The 15,023-nt window shown below is 33.7% G+C and overlaps 4 protein-coding genes across 5 annotated transcripts in view; 2 read left to right on the top strand and 2 right to left on the bottom strand.

Moving 5' to 3' along the window:
- Positions 1-15,023, top strand: part of LOC109598304 (heparan sulfate glucosamine 3-O-sulfotransferase 1) — a 114,826-nt gene that overhangs the window by 59,093 nt on the left and 40,710 nt on the right. The gene's annotated exons all lie outside the window — the stretch shown is intronic.
- On the top strand, positions 527-1,288 carry LOC109598300 (serine-arginine protein 55-like). Its single transcript, XM_020014181.1, has one exon. The coding sequence runs from the start codon at positions 527-529 to the stop codon at positions 1,286-1,288; it is 762 nt and encodes a 253-aa protein (XP_019869740.1).
- LOC109598305 (serine/arginine-rich splicing factor 5-like) lies at positions 3,275-4,995 on the bottom strand. Its single transcript, XM_049968334.1, has 2 exons — positions 4,859-4,995; positions 3,275-4,612 (listed from the first exon to the last, which is right to left on the bottom strand). The coding sequence occupies exon 2, from the start codon at positions 4,473-4,475 to the stop codon at positions 3,348-3,350; it is 1,128 nt and encodes a 375-aa protein (XP_049824291.1). The 5' UTR covers positions 4,476-4,612; positions 4,859-4,995; the 3' UTR covers positions 3,275-3,347.
- Positions 6,449-8,440, bottom strand: LOC109598306 (serine-arginine protein 55-like). Of its 2 annotated transcripts, XM_049968336.1 has the most exons (4): positions 8,218-8,440; positions 7,888-8,149; positions 7,707-7,834; positions 6,449-7,455 (listed from the first exon to the last, which is right to left on the bottom strand). In XM_049968336.1, the coding sequence occupies exon 4, from the start codon at positions 7,431-7,433 to the stop codon at positions 6,576-6,578; it is 858 nt and encodes a 285-aa protein (XP_049824293.1). In that variant the 5' UTR covers positions 7,434-7,455; positions 7,707-7,834; positions 7,888-8,149; positions 8,218-8,440; the 3' UTR covers positions 6,449-6,575. The 2 variants fall into 2 exon arrangements, with proteins under 2 accessions (XP_049824293.1, XP_019869746.2); XM_020014187.2 differs by lacking the exons at positions 7,707-7,834; positions 7,888-8,149.

The raw sequence follows: 15,023 nt of genomic DNA on the forward strand, positions 1-15,023 counted from the left end.
AGTGTACAAAAGCAGGATACATAACAAAAGTATATATTTACTTTACATTTGAAAAGACTGTGTTAAAATGGACAAAAAATACAAATTTTATGAGAGTGTCCCCCTTTCAAATGGGTCACATTATATATTGCTTTATTATCACTCATTTTTTTATGTCAACGTGCATATTTAAACAAATAAAATGTTAAGGTGTTATTCTCTCTAACGTGACAACGTGTACTTTAAGCCAATAATCTCAAATATTAAATTAAATTACTAAACTAAAAGTTAAACAACTAAACAAAAAGTCTCGGTCATAATTTCTTTTTTGGATTAATCATCAGTATAGGTAATCATCATTGTAATGTTTAATTATCGATAAAAAATTTACCTATATAAAATTTGTGTGCATTTTCTAGGTAAATATAATAGTAATAAATATGATGCTCACTTACGTTCGATCACAAAAGAACCAGTTACTTACAACAGCGTTAATTTCGACTACTAAACGACTACTATATTGTCACCAAAACAATCAGTCAGTATTATGTCTGGAAGTAAATTGTACTTGGGCAAACTGCCTTACGACACCACCAAACGCGACTTGGAGAGCTTTTTTAAAGGTTATGGACGCATCGAAGAAATACTCCTGAAGAACGGTTACGGTTTCATTGAATTCGAGAGCTCCCGTGACGCTGAGGACGCAGTTTACGACTTGAATGGTAAGAAACTGCTTGGTCAGAGAATTTCCATTGAGAAAGCCAGAGGTAAACCAAGAGGAAGAGATAGAACTCTTGGTACATCCGGCGGACGGAGCATTCATGGTCGCGGCAGGAAACCAATTCGCACCAACTACAGACTACTGGTCGACAATCTGTCGTCCAGAATCAGTTGGCAGGACCTGAAGGACCACATGAGAGAAGCCGGTGAGGTCACGTACGCCGATGCACATAGACCTTATGTGAATGAGGCCGAAGTCGAGTTTGCGTCTTATGAAGACATGAAACGTGCCATCAAAATGTTTGATGGTTACAGACTTAACGGTCGTAAGATTGAGTTGAGGGAGGATCCGGAGACGAGACGTAAAAGATCACCGTCTAGACGTAGGTCGTATTCCCGATCCATGTCTAGGTCCAGGTCTCGCTCTCAAGGATCTAGGAACAGAGGTGACATCGAACAAGACTATCAGATCGCGGATAAGCGATCCAGGAGTCGTTCCGGATCATCCAAAAAGTCACTGAAGAGGTCTGCCTCCAGATCACCGTCTAGAAGCCCGAAGAGGTCCAAGATTGAGGAAGATAGATACTGATCTATGTCACATAATTAAAAGTTCATGTTTAGTAATTGATTGAAAATTACGTTTAGCTATTATTATTAAAAATAAAGAATTGTAAATTTATATTTATGTCTTTTAACTAAACGTCAGTTTTATCAATTCAAGAAGATTTTAACAATAACAATATTTGTAGCGTTAAACTTGCATATTGCAATTGCATATCACCTGGCACATCGCTAGAACTGGGAGAATTTTCTTGAATATATATTACTAAATGAAAACTGTATACTTTTAACATTTCAAGCGTAATCTACAACAACATTGTCCAATCGTGGCCTTCTAGACTCCTAAGACAAATACCAGCACCATCTACTGAACTAAATTTTATGATTACTTCTCTAAAAAATCTCACTACAAAAAAAGTCAGCTATGCTATTTCTAATAGAGTGGTCATTTTTGAACAATCGATTAAACACATAAACACTGCTTTGGAACACTTTTATTCTATTTTATATAGAATTGATAATAATCATTGACAGACAAATTTAGGTGATTTATACTGATCTGTCAGAGCCCCTTTCACTATTGGAATCCTACCTCAAAGGAAGGATCCACCTTTGGTCGTCTTCTTTCTAATCTCTTTATCTGTCTTGGTTGAATTGTCCTGCACTGGGATATGCTGATGATATCAAAACTTACAATATTATATTATTATTCTACTAATAAATACACAAGGACTCCTGTGAGACTGATTTATTTCAGCATAATCTTGAACGTATTGCTAATTGATATAAAGTCAACAAGCTGGTACTGAATGTTGATAAATGTTGATATGCCCTTCTCTAGAAATACCCATTCTGTTATTGGGAACTACACTATATAGGAAGTGAGTGTCAGAAAAGTCAAAACTTTTAAAGATTTAGGCGCAATTCAAGAAAATTCAAAGACATGAAAGTATTTAAATTCTTCTATTACGCCTTTATGATGTCAAATTTACTAAGTTTAACACAACAAACTACGTGGTAAGGGGAATAGATGTAACAAAATTTGCTGGAATTCACACTCATAAAAACTAGGAAGAAGTCACACTCAATTAACTTTTTACATAAATTAATCAACCATGCCATTGACCACCCTTCTATAATTATATCTATCCTATATCCTATATCCTTTTATAATTATCGTTCTGAATCCCTTCGTCAAGATCAACATCTTTTTGTACACCAACACCAAGAACGAACATGAACGAACTACATGAATGCCATAATGTGAACAAGTCTTGTGATTTATTTAGGTATTTCATTTATATTTTTCATATTTTATATATGTTTATTGTTTGTTTTTGTAATTTTGTCTTGTTATTGTTATCTTGTTTTGTTTCCCTGTTAAGCGAATGCAATAAACAAACTGAAAAATGTCCGGAGTTGCTAAATTGAAATTCCGCTGTAAATTTCAGAAAAACCGTTGCAACCCAACATGAAAAATGAAAAAGCCTGTGCACTGCATTTCTTTCGCTTTTGTTGATATTCAGGGTTTAGTTATAGAACAGGAATTCTTTGCCAAAGAGCTATCAATTTGGATAGTCGGAGAAAGCTTTAGTTTTCTTTTCCAACCACGGCATACGTGACTAAGTGATCATGATAAGAAAACGCAGGCTTATTTGGAAAGATATAACTAGGAGGAAGTCATGGTTTGCCGTACAGATGTGGTGACTCTTCTGAAGTTAACTACATATTAGGGCACTATCTACGTTGGGTTGATATTATATACGGTAAAGGTGTTCAAAAATTGGAACACCTCAGACTGCTTAATAAAAAATTTTCAAAAAAATTAAATTTTGACTACTGAAAACATTTTATAATGATCCCTGTCGTTTACATACTACAACTTGAAATATACTTTAGAACTTCTGGAAGAAACTGTTTACTCCTAAGCGGATTGACTTTTTTGAATGAAATGGATTCTTTCTCCATCACTCTATATAAACAATGGTTGTTAACAGTAACAGAAAGTCATAAATAAGTCTCAAATTGTTTATTGAATTCAATATGTTCCATATTACACAAAAATTTTAATCCAAACAATGTCCTAATTAATCTCTATCTCGCGAATCGGATCTCGACCTATTTTCATCAGTTTTGGTTCTCTTCGAATTTCTGGCTGGCGACCTGGAAATAGACCTCTTCACAGACCCCCTAGACGATCGTGAACGACTTCTCGACAACCTACTAGCGCCTGTATCGTCCAATCTGGAAGCATCAGTATAGCTGGGTGAACGACTATTTCCATTCCGTTTCGAACGTGACCTAGAACGAGATGTGGAATTGCCGTTTCTTTCAACTGAACGCGACTTGGATCGAGAGTCGCGACGTTTCTTTTCAGGAGAACGCGAACGAGAACTTCTGCCGGGACTGGAACCTCTGCTTATTTTAGAATCGTTTAAGTCGGAACGGTCCCTGGATCGACTTTTTGAAGTCCTGGTGGTATCGTTTAACCTTGAGTCATCGTAGCTCGGCGACCTACGCCTGTCATCACCATAGGAAGGAGATTTTCTACCTCCGGTTTTGGATTTAGAATAACTGCGAGATCTACTTCTATCCCCGTTCCCTCTGGAACCACGTGACCGAGATCTAGATCTAGACCTAGACTCTGATCTGGAGTACGATCTGTGCCTAGACGGTGTCCTTTTGCGTCTCGTTTCCGGATCCTCCTTCATTGTAATTTTACGGCCGTTGAGGCTGTAACCGTCGAACATTTTGATGGCACGTTTCATGTCATCGTAAGTGGCGAATTCAACCTCGGCTTCGTTTACGTAAGGTCTGTGTGCATCGGCGTATGTAACCTCACCGGCTTCTCTCATGTGATCCTTCAGATCCTGCCAGCTTATCCTGGACGACAGATTGTCGATCAACACTCTGTAATTGGTACGAAGTGGTTTCTTACCACGACCACGGTTCCCACTCGAGGTGCCGACTGTTCTGTCTCTCCCTCTCGGTTTACCCTTGGCCATCTCAACAGTGACTCTCTTACCAAGCAGTTTTTTACCATCCAAGTCGTAAACTGCGTCCTCAGCATCACGTGGATCGTCGAACTCAATGAAACCATAACCGTTCTTCAGAAGTATCTCTTCGATGCGTCCGTAGCCTTTGAAAAAGCTCTCCAAGTCACGCTTCGTTGTGTCGTAAGGCAGATTACCCAAGTACAATCTGGTTCCTGTCATGATTCAGATTTGTTGTTCAAATTATATAAAAAGAAAGTAAAAGCAAAATATACTGTTTTGTACTAGTTACTTCAAGTGGCTGGTGTTGTTTTCATTCAATGCAATCGAGTAACACCATTTTATGCTTCAAATTATACCTAGAAAGTAAAACATTTAACAGGTAGGTAAAATTAAAGAATTAATGTTGTGTACTAACAGGTAAATTTCCAGAAAATATGATGAGACTGAGATTAAACAGAAAATACATCAAATTTATGGAATTTTATGGCGATTCTAATCTTTAGGAAGTAATTTAGTACCATATTTGAAAATGAAATGAACAAAAATAACCAATTGAGGCGTTAACAATGTAAATGTGTTAAAAAAGACAAAACTGCACATACCTTAGGAAGCATTTTAACACACCAAAATTACAAAAAACGTAGGATAAATGATTATATTATTGCAAATATAATTAACGTGATGCTACTCAATTATAATGCATAGTTTTTAACAAATATTATTGAAATTGTTTTTTGTATTTGACACGTGTAAAGAGTGATTTTGTGTCAAGTGTACAGTACGTTCAATAATCGGTTGATTTGATATGAAAATATTATACAGTTATGATAATATATCATAATTAATGGCAGAATATTTGTAATTTTTGAATTTGTGGAATACAATATTAATATAAATATTTTAAAATAACAAATATTCATTTTACATTGGAAATCATAAACCATTTTGTAATTCAATTTACAAACATTTTAAAATTAAGTTTTGTAAACATAATATTTAAATTTCTTGCCACAGTAAATCAACATTTATATAATTTAACTGAATTATTATAAATTAGTCTAGGGGAAACACAATAAATGATGAAATTCAACGAAAAATTTGTCAAATTAAGTACTTGTGATAAAACAAATATCATTTAGCGTGTTCTGTATTAGGTCACATTTTTATTATATTAAAGATTTGCAAGGATTTGTGCAGCTTCGACAAAATTAGAGGCGGACCCGCTAGGGTGGTGTATTTCCCGACCAGTAATATTAACAACTGCAGAATAAAATTTTTACAATGCATTAGAAACAAAGCATTACCCGAACAATTTACCCCATTTCTTCGGCCATGTTCACTTTATAGTCTCCGTTAAAGGATAAACGCCAATAATTGAGAATAAAAAGTGCATGTATCATAAAAGCGTGTTCTTTACAGGCTTAAATTAAATTTAACCGTTTTGCATTTAACTAAAATGCTTTTAGGCATTACATGACTTTTAAAAGCAGCATAGAATAAATTAAAATTCGCCGGATTAATAGCGCAGTTTTGGGTTATTTATTGTGCGAAATTGCTGCGTACAGCAGAGTTCACTCTTCCGTTAATTGCTAACAATTATTTGCGCAAAATATTTAAATTCCTAATGATCATAAAGCAATTTATTGCCTTAATAATGAAAACGTTGTTGGCAAATGCATGTACATCTTTCTACGTGCCCACCTCCGGCAATAATTCATTATATCTGCAACGTTTCTCCACCGCAAACATATATTTTCCACACCGGTCCATTTGTAAAATACTTTTAAACCCTGATACAAAACATCACCACTATCTTCCCTCTTCCAACTTAAATAAATGCACGAGCGGATCGTCCCTAATATATTGCGTCTGTGTTCCCGTGTAACGTGTCAAAAATCCCACAATTCCGCCAGGAAAAACAATCGAACGATGAGTGATAAATCATAATTTCATCCCGTAGGTGTGAGTGCGTCTTGAATTATTGCCCCAATTATATGGGGTCTGGCTTTTTTCGAATTACTTGGGCTATTAGGAGGCGCAGTGCGCCACACAAATTGGTCGGCACTTCTATTCTTTTAAGTAATTAATGTCCGGTTTCATCAGAATAAATTAGATTAGGCCCTAATCACTTTCGACTCGCACATCCGTCTTACTTCTATGAATTAAATAATGTAAATAATAAAGAACACAAATATTAATAATATCATTTATTGATAAAGACAATCATTACAAAAATCAATATGTACAATCTGTTCAATTAAAAAACATAATCTCAAGTACATTCGTCTGACCATTCAGTCTTTTTGGTTTGTCCGAGTCTCATCTAGACTTGGACCTTGACCTGGAGTAAGATTTCGAATAGCTTTTGGTGTACGATCGCCTGGAGCTTCTCGAATGAGATCTGGACCTCGTCCTCCTACTGCTCCTCGACCTGGACCGCGATCTATCACTGTAGTCGCTCCTCTCGCTCTTCGACCTGTAACTCCTCGACCTCGTCCGACTCCTTGAGCTTCTCCTCGACCTAGACCTGGACCTCGAGTACGATTTACTGTAACTCCTCGACCTAGACCGAGAACGTGACTTGCTACTGGACCGACTCCTGGACCGGTAACTGGACGATCTGGTGGAGGACCGTCGCCGCTTCGGCTTCGTGTCTTCGTCCTCCGTGAGGTAGATTTTTTTGCCGTTGATAACCGTTTCGTTGAAACGTTCCAACGCTCGTTTCATATCGCTGTACGTCGCGAACTCCACCACGCCCTCGTGCAAATAGTATCTGTGCGCGTCCGCGTACGTCACTTCCGCCACTTCCCGCATCTGTTCCTTCAGGTCCCGCCAACTGACACTAGACGCCAAGTTTTCTACGTACAACCGGTACTTAGTCCTAATCGGTTTTTTACTGCGATACGTGGAACTACTGCTGGCCGCCGACGAGGTGGACGGTTCGCCCCGGGGGACGCCGCGCGCCCTCTCCACTGTTATGCGTTTGCCCAGCAACTTTTTACCGTCTAGCTCGTAGGCGGCGTCGTCCGCATCTCTGCCGTCCTCGAACTCGACGAAGCCGTAGCCCTTTTTTAGCGAGATGTCGTCAATCTTGCCGAACGTCTTGAAGAAGTCTTCCAGGTCGCGTTTCGTTGTGTCCGAGGGCAAATTTCCCACATATAATCTCGTGCCTGGCATTTTTCTTCAATTTAATACCACTCTGTAATAATAAATTAAGTTAATAATAATGTACTTATTAAATAATTAATTATGCCAAAGTTTGACTCGAACAAGCCAGTTTCAAACAGTGTTTATCTGTCTAAATTCATAAATTAATAAATTAATTCAAAATATTCTGTGTGCTTCTAATATTGAGTATTTCAGAATATTTCTAATATGCTTAGGTCAAAGATATTAAACATAATTCTATTTTAATATATACTTTATTTAGTGCTGCCAAGGTATACTTACTTTAGCATATACTAATTTATTATACAACAATATCAATACAGATAAGAATTAGGTTGCAGTATTGTATTTTTATTTTTAGCACAGTTAATATTTTGCAATGTGTAACATAAGTACCAACAATTGAAAGCCTAAAACAGAAAAAACTGTATATGAACAACCAATAATCTTTAGTTTGACATACATAGCCCAAGTGACTTAGGTTATAACTTATTGTTATGACATGTGACAATTGTAAAAAAAATAATTTCTGAAACATAATAATTATCTAGATACTTATGCTTTAAGTTTGTGTAAATTTTATGTGTATTTGTACACACATATTTCTCAATTGATTCTTTCATTTATGTATATTTGGCTTTTGGCACAACTGTGGCCTTAAGTCTCTCGTGCTTAGCTCATCGACACAAGATATGTACACATTACTTCAAAGGTGCAACATAAATCTGACAAAAGATAAAAATACAACACATAAATAAATACAATTCATTCAATTTCAACTGTTTTCACTCACCCAAATTCGTTTTTAATCACATCGAATAGCAAAACGATCATCATTAATAATAGTTTAAAGTCTAAGTCATTTTTTAAAGTTCAATCAATAGTTTGTGGTTATATTTCCATTTTGAAGTCGTGTGGCAAACGTCGACATCGCATTTTTATGTGAAATATCCGAAATACAACAAATATGAGGACAACAAACACTTGACAATTCGCAGCACGGACATAACCTCAAACACAAACGAGTGCCGCCAATCCATAGAAACAACAAACCCTAGATCACCACAGACATCGACAAATATAGACGTCCATTTAAATTGAGTTTTTATTAAAATATTTATAGACTTTATTAATTAAAATAATAGATAATAAATGTTATACTAAAAGGCATAAGTTTATTAATATAAATTGTATTGATTGTACTTCTTTAAGATCAACGAACTGGTGCAATTAAATAGATTATGCATAGACAAAAATAGAAGTAGATTGTACCATAATAAATAAAATGAAACGTAAACTCGTAAATCTGGATTCAGTGACCGAATTAAGGGCGGAAAGTAATAAATTGTCGTTCTCCGTGCATTCAAAATGCATAATATATCATGTCGTGGATACACTTGAGGTGTATAATTTAAAATCCGATGATATTGGCATTGGTTTATTCAAGACAAAACTGCAACAATAATGTAAACTTGTCATTAAATACAGTTTTACAACACGCGAACCCGCGATTTAGGATATTTTCTGTGCAATATCAACTACATTGTGTAGCGGTTTGCCATGATTACGATCGGGGAATTTTATCAAGTTTGCACTTTAGCAGGACTTGCTGAAAGAATGATGTGAGAATGTTATGAATGCTCGGATTTCGATCTAGCATTTATTCAGGCATTTTTCAAACCGGATTCAATTAAACCGGACTTGGTTAATTAATTTTAATCACTCCCCTAAATGATAAATCTTTTTTTAAATATTTCCTGTATGCATATATTGGTTTTCGTAGACTTTTTTTGCGTGTTGGTAAAATTTGCCGCAACGTAACAATATTAATAACGTCGTTAAAAGTTTAGAGCGCATTCATGCTTACTTTCAAATCCGTAAATTGATATAACACCCACTTATAAAATTCCATTTCCTGCTACGTAACTTTTTCATGTTCTATTCATGTTTATTTTTATTTTGCTGAAATTTTGTTTGCGTTGCCTCTTGATCTCACTTAAATATAAACGCAAATATAGGGCCATAATTATGGCAAGTTATTTAAATTTACTAAAAATGCTACCTTTTACTTTGTAGTGCAGCTCATATTTTTAATATATTTTAATAAGGTGCTAAAATTAGGGCCACTACTGTATATGTCATATTCGCTGCTGAGAAACGCAATAAAGTTAAAATTAGAAACGAATTAATTCCTGCAAATATCCAGCAGTAGTGATCCCCACCTATGGTCTATTAAAATAAATAAAGTCACAAAAGGAATCGCGGCCATAAATCACAAACAAAGTGGAAGTTTAGCTCATGCAATGTCGTTTTTTTGTCGGGCACAAGGTTACTGGCTTTGTGACAAATCGATAAATGAAATTAATATTCAATTTCGTACTGGAGCACGTGTGTTGTACTTTTTTCCCAGGTTCAAGTCGTAAAATCGAAAACAATCCAATCGATCTCAGTTAATGGCTGAAGATAAAATGTAGCCCTTGATGACATTTTAATGTCGTTTACATCCATTAAATTTTGATGTATCCGTCCCAGTTCCAGGACATCCAATATCCTTCTGCAGTAATTTTAATTGGGACTCGATAAAATTTGCGAATATCGGTTTATTGAATGTATATTACAACATAATGTTCCTGCCCGGTGTAATTATAACCCGGGGACATTGGGATGACAAATTGGACATTGCATAAATTTAGCAGGCCGTGTAATCGCGGATATGAGAGTAGTTACATATAAACAGGATGTGGGACGTTTTCTGCTTAATGCGAATATACCTGTCACAGGACTCGTTTTAAGCTCAAAAGACTCTAATTGAATTTATTAGATGTGCTCGTCCGGAAAGTAATTGATTAATCTAGAATTTCTATTCGATTATTGTCGTTTTGATACGCGTGACAGCAAAATTCGATTTATTTTATTTTCTTTTTTTCAATTTCTATTATCTTGTACGAAGCTTTTTAGTTGTCAAGTTCCTAATTTAATATAAAAATCTTCGCCTCAGGAACTTTGTATCCAACAACAATTCGTATATGTGACACGAAACTTCATAAGCTCGTACTCAACATAATAAATAAATAATTTACAGTAATAATATCAAGTGACACACACACACTAGTCCATATTTTATCAGACTTGTCCTATCGTTTGTAAACTTTCATATCGACACGAAATATCCGAGTCATCGTCAATAATTACAATGTAAATCGACTAGTTTTGTACTTCAGCTTTATTTTTGTTTTGCCCAAGTTTAATGGGTTGTTTTGCATGTGCATGGAAATACTTTCAGGGTCGGGCAAATAAATACAACAATCCGAACAGACCGAAAAATGTACATGCAACACTCAAGTCTTATCGGAATTTTTCAGTAGCATGCACAAACATGCACAAAAAAACTCCGATAACTTCTCTCGCCGTCCAAAACAAAAACAGGACAAATTGAGTAATTGAACTCAATTTAATTAAAGCGCCTCGAATCTCAGTCTATACAAGTTAAATGAAACATCAAATGTCTAGCGTCTGTCAGGAGGAGACAATTTACAAAACATCTTGCCAAGTTTTAGTTTGGCGCTAATTTGATTTAGTTTTGAAAGTTTAAAACGCCCAGACACTCCCCAGGGTTGTAAATCCATGTGTTCGAAACGCTGTTTTAATTCGGGGTTTGTTTCAGTTTCATCAAGTTAAAGGGCCGGTTCAGTAACCTCAAAAAGTTGAAATTAATTGAATTAATTAACATTACCCTTATCTTATCACGTTATGTTACAAAAAAAATGACAGGATATGGTTTATTGTTTGTAAAAAGAAGCCAAGGTTCGTGCTTGTGGTTTTTTTGTCGTGCATTGACCTAAGTTAGAAGTTACGTAACAATTCGCAGGAACTGTTTAATTTTAGTGTCTGAAATTAATTAGAGCCTCGTTTTGGAAAAAAATGGCTTGTCGAGTATTTTTCCTGTTCGCACAGGCCGCGTATTTAGCGAAGTCTGGAACTCATTCGTTCGACTTCCTCGTGCTAATTGTCGGCGGGTCAAAGCAATTTGCGAAAAAATTAGGAAAATTCTATTTTAATATGGTCCAAATTGGACGATCGCGTGCTGTTTGCTTCGCCGTTATTAAGGGTGGAATATTTCATATTATCAAAAGTGTTCTATGATATTTGCAAGCATATCTTTAGAGGTTTTTAAGGCGGATATGGCGAATTGGGGGCAATAAATCAGGACGTTTATTAGATAAACATTAGAAAAAGCAAGCAATTAAGTCATACATTAACACATTTTGCATAATATTAATAATAAATTAAGTACAAAATATTTTCACAGTTAACAAATTTACAAATTGAGTCAAAACATTAAACTTGTTTTCAAAATAGTATATAATGTTATATATCATCTAATAAAATTAAATTATTTAATTGACATCGAATACAATTTGCTATAAAATTTTAAGGGAGCATTTCATTACATTATTTATTTTTTATTAATACAAAAACATTGATATTTATTGTAAAACTATTCCATAATTTTAAACAGTTGAAAAACTAAATATAAAGAATTACATATGATTTCTTAGTCTTTAGTCCTTGCATTTACATACATTATATAAATAGACATCCATTAATCTGATAAAAGATTTCAACTCAACAATTTAAACAGTTATAAAACTTCATATTGTATTTGTGAATACAATTCAAACAGTGATTAATTTTGTATTCATTTTAGAAAGCTGTAAAACTTGCCTAAATTGTAAGCATTCATTTATACAATTTAGTGAATTAATTATATATAAATTGTAATTAATTTTATACAAAATTTAAGCAGCTCTAAAACTACTTAAGTAATTAATTTAGATCCTGATGGAATTCCATAATCGATGGCGTACACATATTAGACATTGATAGAACTTCTTGAGCAATTTCATATACAATTTATAAAAGTTATAAATAATTTTATACACAATTTAAACACTGACAAAAATTTTGAAACAAATTTGGGTACATTTTAGACTGCTATAAAACTCCTTAAGTAATTGGATATATAAGTCTATATACTGATAAAATTTCATAAGCACTTCTCTTTACAATTTAGAAAATACAAAATTTAGGTAGTTCTAAAATTTTAGTAATTGGGTATATAATTAAAACAGTGATAAATTTCGTAAGTGAATGCGTATACAATTTAGACAATGATGAAACTTTTTAAGCAATTTTATATACAATTTAGACAGTGATAAATTTTATAAGTGACTTCGAATGCAATTTAAACAATGATTTCTTAAGTAATTTTGTAAACATTTTAGACAGTTATCGAAACTTCATAGAATTTTGGACACTGACAATATTTCATAAGCAATTTTGTTTACAATTTAGTCAATTAAGAAACATCATAAACAATTTTATACAAAATTTATACAGTTCTAAAAGTTCATAAGTAATTGTCTATAACATTAAGATAATGATAAATTTCATAATTGATTGTGTATACAATTAAGATAATGATAATACTGATAAAGCAATTTTGTATACAATTTATACACTGATAAAATATATTAAGCAATTTTTTATACATTTTAGATAGTTATAAAACTGCATAAGCATTGTATATAGTATAGACTGTGATAATATTTCTTAAGCAATTTTGTGTACATTTTAGACAATGATGAAAATATATAAACAATTTTGTGTTTTGAAAATATTTCATAAGCAATTTTGTTTATAATTTAGTCAATTATGAAACATCATAAAAATTTTATACAAAATTTAGACAGTTTTAAAACCTCATAATTAATTACAATTTAATTGTTGAAATTTACTAAAAAAAAGCATATAAAATTTAGATAATGATGAAGCTTCTTAAGAAATGTCATATACAATTTAGATAGTGATGAAACAGTATAAGCAATTTTGTACATAATTTATACAGTGATGTAACTTCTTAAGCAATTGTGTGTACAGTTTTCACAGTTATAAAACCTTATAATGGAATACAATTTAGAATACTGTCAACAGTTTTTAGATAATTTTGAAAAATAAACAATTTTTACAAAATTTAATTTGGTTTTAAAACTTATAACGTAAGTAATTGAGTATACAATTGTAATAGTGATAAACTTTATAAATGGCTGCAATTTAGATAACAATGAAACTCCTTAAGAATAATTATACAATTTAAACAGTAATGAAACTGTATACGCATTTTAGATAGTGACAAAATTTTTTAAAAAATTTTGTATACCATAATGAAACTTCCTAAGCAATTTTGTGTATAACTTAGACAGTGACGAAACTGTATAAGTAATTTTGTGTACAACTTAGACAGTGACAAATTTCTTAACCAATTTTATAGAGAGTTTAGAAAACTTTATAAGCTTTTTGTATAGAATTTAGACAATTCTAAGTAATTCTATACTAAACTATATGTTTAAATAACTGCAAACCTTTAATTTTTGTATATTTGTTTGACTCCTCGTGTTTGTATCAAGTGTCTTGTGCCTTTCTTACCAAAAAATTCCTAAACATAAATGTTAAAATAATTTACTTAACTTATTATTGAATAAAACTCAAAGATTTCCTTTAACTTGTTGTCCTATGAAACTCCGAGACCTAACTCAAAGACAATAATGACCGAAAGCACAGCTAGCTGCAACTGTTTTGCATGAATTGGGGTGCCGCCCACGGGCGGCCTTTTGTCGTGAGGTAAACCAGGAGTATAATTGTGAATCGAGGTTTAGACGGTCTTAGGACGTTGATTTGCATGCGAACGCCAGACTTGTTGTTTTATCATTTCGACAGGGAATGCGAAGAAAATTCACTTGGATCACCACCGAGAACCTTCTATAATACCACCGCATTACCGTGTTAACGTTCTCCCTTTCCATGAGTAGTTCGCAAATTTACTTTAGTTTTATGCAAAAGTGATTTCTTGCTGAGCTGAAAATAATGAGCTGGCTACATTAGAATATTATTACTAGATGTGCAGTAAAATGTAATTTTAATTAAATTTATTCACTAATTATTTTTATAATCATTTATAAAAGCTTTTGTAATCTGTGTGTGTCTACAGTTTTACATTTTATTCAAAATGTTTTATATTTTGATAAAATTAATATAATTGTGGTACATTTATACGTACAAACTCACTGATTTCGGTGGTGATAATTTATCATTTAATTAGTATTAGGCAGTGGAACGTAGACCTCTTCCAACCAGCAATAAATCATTTATTCTGGTCACCTTTAATGAACGAGTAAAGTAGAATTCGGCGTATGCGTTTTCATTAAGGAAATGAAAGGCAAACACAACATTATGATGCCGTGCATCGATTTTGTGTCTTGTGCACCGTAAATACTCATACGTAGACGTCGTGATGTCACGCATTTTTACCCCTAACGCCGTGAATAACATTTGCACCGATTAATATTTATAAGGCCGGCGTTGTTGAATTCGTAAAATTGCAAATCAGACAACTAACGAACGTTGCATCATTCAAAACAATTTCTTTTCAACCACTCGAATTTTGATACGTTAAAACCGCCCTTGAACATTACAAAATAATGATCGGCGGTTCGCCTGGGGGGCGGTACGTTTGATAATTCAGGGGACAGACGGGGCGTC

This window comes from Aethina tumida, chromosome 5 (genome assembly GCF_024364675.1).
Source record: "Aethina tumida isolate Nest 87 chromosome 5, icAetTumi1.1, whole genome shotgun sequence".
In the NCBI taxonomy this organism is placed as follows: domain Eukaryota; kingdom Metazoa; phylum Arthropoda; class Insecta; order Coleoptera; family Nitidulidae; genus Aethina; species Aethina tumida.